This window comes from Heteronotia binoei, chromosome 21 (assembly GCF_032191835.1).
Source record: "Heteronotia binoei isolate CCM8104 ecotype False Entrance Well chromosome 21, APGP_CSIRO_Hbin_v1, whole genome shotgun sequence".
Taxonomy (NCBI): domain Eukaryota; kingdom Metazoa; phylum Chordata; class Lepidosauria; order Squamata; family Gekkonidae; genus Heteronotia; species Heteronotia binoei.
This window is the reverse complement of record NC_083243.1, coordinates 53722945-53735161: the sequence shown is the minus strand read 5'-3', so window position 1 is coordinate 53735161 and position 12217 is coordinate 53722945. Positions and strand designations below refer to the sequence as shown.

At 41.9% G+C, this 12217-nt stretch overlaps 1 protein-coding gene across 1 annotated transcript; it reads right to left on the bottom strand.

The window, feature by feature from the left end:
* Nucleotides 1–4134: 4134 nt before the first annotated feature.
* On the bottom strand, nt 4135–11799 carry ISCA2 (iron-sulfur cluster assembly 2). Its single transcript, XM_060261925.1, has 4 exons — nt 11670–11799; nt 8214–8379; nt 7239–7354; nt 4135–5546 (listed from the first exon to the last, which is right to left on the bottom strand). The coding sequence occupies exons 1-4, from the start codon at nt 11726–11728 to the stop codon at nt 5372–5374; spliced, it is 516 nt and encodes a 171-aa protein (XP_060117908.1). The 5' UTR covers nt 11729–11799; the 3' UTR covers nt 4135–5371.
* Nucleotides 11800–12217: the final 418 nt, after the last annotated feature.

Genomic DNA, 12217 nt, shown 5'->3' with positions numbered 1-12217 from the left:
CTCATGCATGAAGCAGCATCTAGTTAAGTGACAGCTCTTACCTGATGTTGAAATAGGCCCAGATGGGTAGCCATATGTTAGTCTGTCTGTAGCAGTAGAAAAAAGTCCAGTAGCACCTTAAAAGCTAACGAAATTTATGGTAGGGGATGAACTCATGTAAATCTGAGCTCATACCTACCACAAAGGGTATGAGTTCATACCCTACCACAAATTTTGTTAGATTTTAAGGTGCTACTGGACTCTTACTCTTTTCTGCTGATTTTGAAAATCCAACCATTCTATATAGAATCTTTAGTACATTCTGAAAAGGACTGAAAACATTACAGTTTCTCCCTTCTCCCTTAGTAAATGGGAAGCTCTCAAGTTTTTAAAAGGTACTGCATTAGTGCAGAAGCAAAGGTCCAATGCATTTAGAAATCTCAGAAGAATGGAAATAATTGTGATCAGACTATTCCTTCACTCCATTTGCACTCGTTTGTTAATGGCTTTAACAACATTTCTCAGGCCACTTTTCACTAAACTTAAGGACTTGGGCATTACCTTCTCTAGAGTGCACATTTTGGACTAACAGAATGACCCTTTCACGCAGCAGTCAGCAGCAGGCAAGGCTTTTCAGTTTTGCAAGAGCAAAATCAATTGCCTAACCCTTCTGGAATGAGAGGTTTTCCTAAACAAAGCAACACTTCTACATGCTTTTTCCAGGCAGACATTCAATCACAGCACAACCAAGCCAACATTTTTCTAGAGGAAAAACTTCTTCTATCCATTGGGATCTCAAAGAGTAAGGGTGCCCTCTAGTGAAGCAATACCATAATTCTAGCCACTCCGGTGGAGAAAAAAATAATCTTTTCCTCAAGTCTTAGCTAAGCACTGAGGAACAAGTCACCGCTCTAGAGTAATTAACATTTGTGGAGAACTGCAATTCGAATTTGGGTTTCCGTCCTAATGTACTATTTCTCCAAATGGTGGAAACAATATATTCCCACAGTTTTTCAGAAGAAAAATGGATGATGCTATTTGCACAACAAGCTCTTACTGAAAAGGTAACAGAGAGAAAAGAACAAAATAGCCTGTGACAACAGTGGAAGACAACACATCACAGATAAAGTCTAACCAAAAGAGAGAGAGCTACAGTTGGTAACAACCATATGTTAGGATTAGGCCTTTTTCTACCAAAAAAGCCCTGAAGGATCTCATTTGCATATTAGGCCACACCCCATGATATCACCACTGTTTCTCATAGAGCTTTTTGTAGAAAAAGCCCAGCATGAGTTCATTTGCATATTAGGCCACACCCCAATGCCAAGCCAGCTGGAACTGTGTTCCTGTGCGTTCCTGCTCAAAAAAACCGCCCTGGTTAGGATTATTTCACTGCCTTCTGCTACCAGGGATAGATTAGTGCACATGAACATGCACACCCTGTGGCTAGGGCTGAGACCACTACCCTCAAGTGTTCTTCTGCAGGGCTCGAGTTCTCTTGCCAGTAAAGATCATCTTTTATTCTATCTTGCATCAAACCCTCTTTAGGTACCTATGATATCTGCATGCAGATGTATCCATTTACTAATACAAAGGAGTTTTAACTGGCAAACTTGCAGACTCAAAAGCAAGTGCACCTAAGATGCAAAGCAGCATCAGCTTTTCAACTCCCCAGTCTGGTGCTGTAGCAGACAAGTGGGATCTCAGGAAATGCCTTGGGGAAATGCAGAGACCTAGACACCACATGCTCAGTGCAGAAAGCAGGCCTCTTCTTGTGGTCATTAAACCACGGGAATGGGGAGCAGCATGGCAAAAGTACTCTGCTCACATATATCAAGGAATAAATTGTGCTACATCTGTTCATCAAGCCCATTAAATTACAGCAATCCAAGTATATCCTACATTGATTTTTTTACATTGAAAGATTCTCTCAAATTTTTAAAAAACTTTAGTCATGATTCCAGTTTTTTCAATGTACAGGAACAGTGGAAGTAACAAGGACAACCCAAAGCAATATATACCTTGTAATAGTTGGTAATATAACATGGGAAGCCCAGAATTTAGGGTCCAAGAACCCCCACAGCATAAGCAAACTGAGGAACTGAAAGAGCCCAGAGGGCTATAACTGAGAAAAGGGAAGATTTCCAGCTGTAAAAAGAGGTCTACAAGTTGAGAAGATTTGCTAAATTGTGGCTAAACTGGATAAAACCAGTTACTAAAAGACCTTCTAGTAAGCACTTGGAAGCAAGATATAGGTAAAACTATAGCTAAGTAATGACAGATAGACAGACAGACAGACACACACACACCATTTCGCCAATGGGAACTCAGAACAATCCAGGAAGGGAGAAACCCAGGGAGATATCATCTCAAGAAACCAAGCACAAACATGGGTATCTGCTTTCTCCTTATAATCCCTGAGAAAACCAAATGAGCTTTCTGCAACTAAAGCAACCAGCTGGCCAGCTTGCAGCTACTTGGTACTCTTAATTCCCCTGGGTGAAGTGATATGACATGTTTTGTTCACTACCGTCTGCTGTTGCTACTTCTTAATAAAACTCTTTGATCTGTAAATCTAACTAATGGTGTGTGTGACTGGTTTTGCTCTCACTGTGGGGGAAACTGCTGTCATGTTGTAGTTGACTTACAGTGACCCCATGGGATTTTCAAGATGAGAGACTAACAGGGGTGGTTTGTCATTGCCTGCCTCTGTACAGGACTTCCTTGGTGGGCTCCCATCCAAATACTAATCAGGGCTGACCCTGCTGAGGAAATCAGGCTAGCCTGGGTCATGCAGGTCAAAGCTAGCTGTGACTAGAACCCTGAAAAGAACCTGTGCCACAGTGGACTACTCTACAGAGTTACACGTAAGAGTTAAACAGCAGTATGCTATCCATCAATGTCAAAAAAGACACAGCCTTGGTCTGTGATAAAAATTATGGAGTACATCATCATACAAATGTTTGGCCCCATTGACACCCCTTTGCCCCCATATCCAAAACACCCTCAAATACATCAAGAGATGAAGAGAGGCCTATTCAAATGAGGTACTCTCTGCCCTCGCCAAAAGCAAGGATCTGACACAGGAGAGAGAAAATTGTTTGCCCTCCTGCCCACAGCCAATCACCAAGGTTACTGTGCACTTAGGATTCATTGCTCAAAAGAGCAATGCAACCCAACACATCCCACTCTACTGTTCTTCCCCAAAAGGTAGATGCATTGCAGAAGTTTGCATTTGTAGCTCACTTTTACCTCATTAGTCAAAAAGCAAAATGAATCAGAACACAGTATTATTTTTGATCTGCCTCATTTCTTGGAAATATAATCTGCTAAACCACCATTTCCTGTTGCCGTTGTTGTTTTCCAAACATAAGTGACTGGTTGTTCATCTAATGGTATGCTCCCATGTAGAGACACACACCTTAGCTTTGTTAATTACAGGAAAGCAAAGTCAACAACAGAAAGAAAACTCTGGCTTCCATAACCCAAGAAGCAGCAATTAAGTATGTGACATTTGTGCAAAGTGGCACTTCTGTTGAGATGAGAACCTAGCCAAACAGTATCGGAGATCATTATAGAGAGTAATGTATCATTCTGGGCATTAAATGGTGCTGATGAATACACACATATACTTTCCTCAGATAAACAATTTGTGAGTCTTGTAAAACAGTCCACTAATTATTTCCAGGATTTATGGCCAAAGAAAAGTTTCCTCAAATAGCCCAGTTCTTTGCCAGAAATTAAGCTTTCAAATTCTAGCTGATTTGAAAGGAAAAACAACAATACAGTATTATCCAGCTCTACAATTATTCAAGTCTTCCCTCGCTTTCCAACAAAAATAGATAAACTTCAATCCCACCCCCGCCCCCAAAAAGAAAAAAAAAAGTATTTTTGTTTTGCTTTATTTAGTGCTTAAATCTCTTGGTGTCTTTGAACAGAAACCCAGGACCAGATCTACAATTTTTTTGAGGAGGGGCAAAATTAAAAAATGGTGCCCCCTTATGGACCATTTTATCTTATGGTCCCATAGAATACAATGGACTCCATACCCAATTTGGTGCCCCCCCTCCATCGGCGCCTGGGGCAAGCAACCCCCCTCTGCCCCCCCCCTAGATCCAGCCCTGCAGAAACCAAGAGGAAAATAACTGAAACAAAGACAATCTCAAGTTTTTAAAAATAAATCTCCCCCACATTACATTGTAATTCCCACTGCCAAACTCCAAAAGACAAAAATAACAATTTAAAGAACACTAAGTACAAGCACTTAGTGAACAGCCTTGATAGAAAACAGACCAGCCAATATAAAAATCCACCTTTTCTACTACTTGTTTCAAGCCCTTTCCTTTCCTTACATTCTGAAAATTGTTTTCTCTTTGTTGATGGAATAGAGGCAAGGAAAGAATCTGGTGCTGCAGGTTTATATTGTTGGGGAAGAAGCCTCAGAGTCAGCAAATAACCAATTGTAAGCAAGAAAACCTGGATTCAAGCCCACAGAGGGTTTCCACTGACAGAAGGAGGCACCGTTTCATTGATTTCCCCATTCTGCTGTAGACTGACTCCCCCTCATGCTGGTCTGGGAGGGGGGTCCCATACCTCCCCCTGAAAAATTTGGGAGGGACTCTGGACTGCAGTGAGAGTGGGGACATGTTGTGCACAACTGTTGTAAATATTTCCATCAGTGTTTGGTGGGATCCAAGTCAGACGTTTGAGAATTTTGTGTTGAATTCCTACAACATTTCTGCATATTTTATATACAGTTCCTTGTCATATGGGCAAACACAGGCACAGAGAAGAGATACAGGGGCTGTGTCTGTAGACCTTACTCTTGACCACCATGGCTCAAAAGGAACATTTGTGCATGGTGCATATTTTCCAAGGAGCTGCATTATCTGTACTGACATCTACAAGTATTCAGCATTCAGCATACACATGTAGACTTCATGAAAACTCTGCTTTTGAGAGCATGGTCATCAGGGACAGGACCAGAAGGCTTCTAGCAACCCCTTATATATACTTATTTGTGCCCAAATCAGGTATGAAAAGGGCTGATGACATACACAAAAAATGAATGTAACAAACGTATGCTTTAAACAACCTTAAAACAGCAAATCACAAAAATATGTACAAATATCTCTCCATTGGGCTTATTGTTGTACATGCTACATGGAAGTCATCACGATTCAAAGGAAACAAAGGAGACAAGCCTTTTTCACATCTTGCCCTGGAAAGATCAGCTTCTGTTGGAGATTCTGCCCCAAGAGGTCAGGGTATGCGTGCATGCTTGTCTCATACAACAGATTATACCAGTCACTCAAAAAAAAAAAAAACTGAAGAGAAACAAGACAATCAGTGATCACTCAGCATCCACTACAGTCCACATGGAGAAACTCCATCAGAGTTTAACTGAGAAAGATGATCCACAGGAGCAGCCTTGCTCAGCCTGCGGATTGTTCACCACCTGGAAGGAGCTGCGAATTAACTCCTGGTTGAAGTCCACCATTGCCCCTTTCACAAAGTTCAGGCTGTCCAAATCCACAACCACCCGGGCATTCCCTTGTTCAAAAACCCTAGAGAAAGAGATGCAGATGGACTTTTAGGAAACAAGCACAGAGACTTTGGGAGATGACAAACCCACATTCAACACAGAGCTACCGCTATTCCCCAGAAAATATATATATATATATATATATATATAAAGAATTTCCTGGATATGCTAGCCCACAACCCATCAGCAATACCTTATGGACACTACAATCTTCAAGACCTTAGAGAATGCCTATTCTAAGCCATAATAATTCCAGGGGTGATTAAGACCAGTGTTTTCTTTGTCACAATTCTGGATCTGCCTTAGTTCAACCATTCAGGCTTACAGGTAGGGCTGCTACCCCTGTTCCAGCAAACCCAGGAAGCTTAGGGGTGGGGCAGAGCATGGGAGGGTCATAGTCTTGACCAAACAAAAGTGACATTATCGTGTCAGCAATGCTCTAGTGATTTCCGCAACCTCTGTGTTAAAGACAACAGGGATTGAAGGAATTCAGAGAGCATTGAAGATGTTGCAACCAGAAGTGACATAGTTTTGTCTGCAACATCACCACCTGATTCCTTTTCTCTCCCACCTCCCAGTTGCTCAAGAGTGGGCAGAAGTTTGGCCACCAAGGCCAGCCAACTGCCAGCCCTACTTTCCGAAGAATAATGAAAGCACTCCTCTTCCAATACATTTTTAGATAAATGTATGTTGAGTTCTGAAACATGGCCCTAGCGCCTGTTTTTGATTAATTTTATCTTGTTACTTTGATTTAATATTTAATATAATATTTGATTTTGTTAATTGCTTTGAGTTTCTCCATGGGAATTTAGAGGAGGATACAAATTTAATATGCAAATCCATGACCTGATTTTCAATGTTGCTGTGAGGCTTGGAAAGAATATGCAATGGAAGTGACTGTTACGGAGAATCAGAGAAAGCATCGCAAGTGTCTCATATTCTATGCCACTGCCATGAATACAGTTGCCAGTCCCAGGATGGCAAACACTAGGCCAGGTAGGGGCGGGGACATCGAGGGGGTGGGGTGGCTGTTAGCAACAATGTGAGATCACTTAAATTTGGTTAACTTTGTTCAGATAGCTAGAAGAAATTTTTTCTTAAAGTTGTTGCCATACAGATGCCATATTATTGGAGATAATATTGACCTTACAATCAAACCAAAGCTGTTTATATTTGACTTCAGGGCTTTTTTTGAACAGGAATGCAGTTCCAGCTGGCTTGGTGTCAGGGGGTGTGGCCTAATATGCATATGAGTTCCTGCAAGGTTTTTTTCTACAAAAAAGCCCTTTGTGAAACAATGGTGATGTCAGGGTGTGTGACCTAATATGCAAATGAGTTCCTGCTGGGCTTTTCTTACCAAAAAAACCACCCACCCATTTGACTGTGTGTTGCCACAAGACCCATGTTGGTTATTTTTTCTTTGCGTTGTTCAGAAAGATGAAGATATTCAATTGTAAAAACTGAAGAAAGATACCTCTGTATCAAAATTAGTTATACCTGGGAACTTGTCTTTTTTTGTACACTTTGGATATTTATGTTCTTTTCTTAGCTATAAACACAACAGAACCCTGCACAGCCTCACACCTTCCTGTGACCATTACCACTGCTGTTTCATTATGATGGGAATCTATAAAATGAGATTCTCTACAGAGTAAGGTTCTCGAGCACACTCCAATTCTACAAGCCCCCCCCCCAATGTTATCCATGCTGTTACCTGTCATCAGAATTGACAACTGTATCCAATGAAAACTTGTACTGGAAACCTGAACAGCCACCTCCTTCCACCTGCAGTCTGAGAAATTCAGACCCTTCTGTAATCTCCAGTAGCCTCTGTTGCAACAGAAAAGAGAGGGCTAAAAAGATGGGCAAGAGTGCCATGCAAACATTTAGCAGCCACTTGAAAGTCTGATGAATAAGAGCCCTTGAAAGGGCCTGAAGTACTAGAGAGCACACAAAGTGCAGAACAGAGAGGCAAGTCACACCAAGCAGCACTTTAATTCCACAAATTACACTTTAGGTGCCTTACTCAAGAAATTAGTTTATGAATTATCCACAAACCTCAGATTTATATCATCAGCCTCTGACACAGTGCAAAACATGCTAAACTCCCCCCCACACTCTGGATCAACTGCTTCATTACAAACACACTTTACTATGACACTGCAAATTATAAGAAAAGTAGGTTTTTATAACTTGCTTTTCTCAACTTTAAGGAGTCTCAAACTGGCTTACAATCAACTTTCCCTTCCTCTCCCCACAACTGGTACTTTGCGAAGCAGGTGGGGCTGACAGAGTTCTGGTGAAACTGTGGCTAACCCAAGGTCACTCAGCAGGCTTCATGTGGAGAAGTGGGGAATCAAACCCTGTTTCCTAGATTAGAACCCGCAGCTCTTAACCCTCATACCATGCTGGCTCTCTGATCTGTACTTACACCAAAGTACAGAGCATTTAAATGGGCAGACTGCTAGTAAAATAATTGAATACAAATAACAATAAAATGCCATTTAGAGCTACAGTGACCTTACTGTTCTCTATAACCATATATTTTAAAATGTACATAATTTAAAAATTTACAGAGAAAGCAAGGGCATGCTACATTAGTTACACAAGCATTAGGCCACTCTGAAATCTAGGAGGCATCACAACATGACATGTATCACATAGGTTGGTGACTGTCAAGGAGTCATACTTTCACACAACTTTTACTAAGGTAGATCTGGCCGTCATTTGAATCACTCTGTCTTTCTCCAGGGGCAGAGGATGTCACCAGCCGCCCTCTTATCCTTGGCACACAGGCACTGTTCTGAGAGGTCTGGGATGGGGCTCTCACTGGGTGCCAGAGAGCATAGCTTGGGCTGCATAGAAAAAACATGAAATGAAAAATACCGTAAGTTGTTGGTCATAAAGTACAGCAGATAGAAGATACAAGGAATGAAGACAGCATAAGAGCCATTGTGAGGGGGGCACATAAAAATGGGAGGGAACTGCAAACAAGAACTTTCAAACTGTAGGAACAGGTGTCTTTGGAGAAATCCCAACATATAAAGGCAGCGAGTGTGGTATTTCTGTGACTCTGATGTAAAAACCAGATGAAGCACCTATGATGCCTGTCTGGCTGGGCAGAGGCAATAAGCCTGCCTAGTTGGGGAGGGCGGGGTATAAATAAAAGTTTATTATTATTATTATTATTATTATTATTATTATTAAGCTTTCCACTGGAAGATCCAAACAGTGTGAGTCAGATTGTGAGGTGCTCTTCTCATATCCACCAGTGTACATTGGCTATGGAAGGAAAACAGATCATGCAAAGCCCTATATTTCCTAGTTCTCTGTTCATATTTATTTAGTGCATTTAAACTACACGTTTCCTTGAAGGAGCTCAGTTAACATCTCAGATCAGGAGCTGGGAGACCCAGATCCAAAACCTCACTCTGCCAGGGAAGGTTGCTGGGTTCACTTGAGTCAGTCACACACTCGCAGCCTAACCTACCTCACAGGGTTGGTGTGAAGATAAAATGGGGGAAAAGAGAATACTGTAAGCCATTTGCTGTATCTGTTGGGGGAGAACAGTGATATATAAATGAAGTAAAAAAGTACATGGTTCTCCCTCTATTTTATCATCAAGGCCACCAGGTGAGGTGGGTAAAGCTGGGAGAGAGTGACTGACCCAATATCACTCAGTCAGTTTCATAGCAAGCATGGGTTTCAGCCCTGGTTTGTTGTGGTTGTTTTTTGCCATCAAGTCACAGCTGATTTATGCTGAACCTGTACAGCAGCAGTCCCCAATGTGCCCATGTTTCCTGGCACTCACCAAGTTTTTTAAGAAACTGGGTGGGGCCAGGTGGGGTACTTGCCCAGTAGAACTTCTGACTGTCCACTGGAGACTTGATTGGCTGGGCAGATTAGGATAACCTTGTCTCAGTAGCTGCTGCCACCGGTGTTGATTTTAGTCTTCCTCTCTTCTTACCCAGTATATTTTTTAAATTACACCCCCCCCCTTCTCCCCTGTACTGGGCTCTGCCTCCTGCAGCAGCTGTTTTATGGTTGGGTCCACCACCCTGTGTCAGAATTCCGAAGGAATTCTCAGGCACTAAAAGACTATGGACTCCTGCTGTAGGGTTTTCAAGGCAAGAGACGTCCAACACAGGTCTACCAAGTCATAATCCATCACTCTGATCACAGGAAAGTCTCTAGTAGAAAACACATTCCAAACCACTCAAGAATGGCAAAGATCCTTAACAGAATTCTTGTTGCTTCAAAACTTTTCACCCCAGAAGAGGAAGAGATTGGATTTATACCCCGCCCTTCACTACCCGAAGGAGTCTGAGTGGTTTACAATCTCCTTTCCATTCCCCTCCCTACAACAGACACCCTGTGAGTTAGGTGGGGGCTGAGAGAGCTCTCCCAGAACTGCTCTTTAGCAGAACAGCTCTGAGAGAAGTATGACTGACCCAAGTTCATATCAGCAGGTGGAGGAGTGGGGAATTAAATCTAGCTCTTCCAGATAAGAGTCCACACACTTAACCATTACACCAAACTGGCTCCCAGGCAAGGAAGAATCAGTGCTTCTTTTAAAAACTATGGAAACCTGAAAGAAAATCCACATTCTGTGCAGGCCTAACAGTGTCATCCTAAACAGAGCTACACCCTTCTAAACCCAACGTCTTCAAGACAGAATTGCACTGTTTCTTAATCCTATCCACTCTTCTGTTTGGATGCTCAAGATGACTTTGAACACTTACTAGTGAGTCAGGGGCAAAATTTCTAAAGGTATAACCAAGTGAGGCACGCTTTTTCTGCCCCTTTGTTTCTCTTCACCTGAATATTGCTTCCTTTCTCCATTATACAGGATGGCTTATTTTTTTAATAATAAAAAAGTAAAGCACAGGATTCATGAATACTTGGCATTTAAGCAAACACAAAGGGAAAGACATAATAGATTTTTGTTCCACAGCTATAAGAGATTTATTGTGACAGTGTTTGTGATCTTCTGATCAGAAGGGAGAAGTTGTTTTCTATAATAACTTCATTGCAGTCCTAACTGCTTTACTAAAATACAGAGGCAGATGCCTATAAAGGTTATAGAGAGCGAAAAGGAAACCATTTGACTAAAATGAGCAGCCGTTATTTTCGTCTGCTCCCTGGTTGTGGGCAGCCTTAGATACATCACAAACCATTGTAGTTATCCTTCCCACTGTATGTGTCATTATCCATATGCCTGAACCTTGCCTGAACCCTCCTAAATTCCTGCCCTCAATCCAGCCTTCTGGTTGTGGGACCCCTACGCTAATTACACCACACACAAAAAGACAAATTATTTTAATCTTGAGCCTTTCTATTTTCCTCAAATACCCTTTTAGCTCTTCCATGGCCCATTTGTTGTTCTGTCCCTTAAATGTTTGTGTCAGAGCTCCTTTGTAAAATTACAGGTTTCCCAAGTTCAATATACAGACTTGCTGTGTGACTATTTCAACCAGTGACTAACAACCTACATTTCTTTTTTAACAGCACTGTACAGCGAGCATTTATATACTTGCAAACTACAGTGGATATGCAGGGACAATACTGCCCCCCCCCAAAAAAAGCTTTGGGCACTGCTCTCAAAACACCAGCGAGAGACAAGCCTAATAGGCTTGTATTGTCTCCTCATATTATGACTCGATATACAAGCTTCATATCTTTATACCAAAACCTCAAGAAGCGTTGAAAGGTTTAACGTCATAATTTTTTTAAAACTCGCGACAACTCGGCAGCGCAAGCCTTTGCGAGCTGCATCAGTAGTTATTGAATAGAGTAGCTTACTCCCAAATAAGCACACACAGAATTGTTGCAGGTGCAGCCTTTAACATTTCTTTGCTTTAATAAGATGGACACCGCGCCCTTCTCGATGTCTTTCTGCACAATTATCTAGCCCCAACCCCCCCTTAAAAGCCACGCCATTGCTGTTAAGACCAGCAAGATCTATAAGGGAGAGCGCCGAGCGGGTTGCAAGAAAGGCTTGGATGGAGGCAATAGGGAGCTGCAATTGTCTAGGAAGGGGCAACGCTGAAAAGAAGGCTCAGCATTATCCCAATTGCCGTTTCGTCCAATTAGGGGAGGGGAAATTTAACCGACGATCACAGAATAAGGACGTAGCTGCCTCTACCTGCTTCGCCCGCAAGTTCTCAACGTCCTAAAGCAACCGAACCCGGCCAGTGCCGCCATCTTGCTCCCTGCACTACTGCCTCTCTATTGGTGGAGATGTATCATATGTTCCGCCTATCTTAAACGTCATTGGCTATGGAATACAAGAGGAATTAATCTAGTGAAGGGGGAAAAGTGTGGCGGAAGAAGTCACGTTTCAGATTGAAGCCGTTGCATAGGAAGTGTGCGTGTTGAGAGTGCTCTATGCCTAGCGAAGGAAACCTAGCAGAAATATTGAAAAACGCTCTGCTGCTGCCAGTCCCTTTGTTAAGTACTTTGATTGGGTAGCGCTGCGACACTAAGGGAGCAGTGTTGACTAATTTACGATGCAATGATTACTGAATAGTTTAGTCCGCTATTTTTAAAGACGTACATATATAATTATTGACGTTGGAAATAATTTGAAGTAATTTGATGACGATTCAAAATCTTAAACCTTCGAAATCACACATTTCTTGTGCTTATGGTTATTCATTTACATTATTTATAGTCTGCCTTTCTCACCTGGAC

Excerpts from the sequence above, each read along its gene's own strand:
- ISCA2 (XM_060261925.1), bottom strand. The coding sequence starts at position 11,728 with ATGGCGGCACTGGCCGGGTTCGGTTGCTTTAGGACGTTGAGAACTTGC. Across the intron at positions 7,355-8,213 it reads TTAGTAAAAGTTGTGTGAAA|AGGCTACTGGAGATTACAGA; the intron begins GTATGACTCCTT and ends CTGTTGCAACAG. Across the intron at positions 5,547-7,238 it reads GTTGTCAATTCTGATGACAG|GGTTTTTGAACAAGGGAATG; the intron begins GTAACAGCATGG and ends CTCTTTCTCTAG.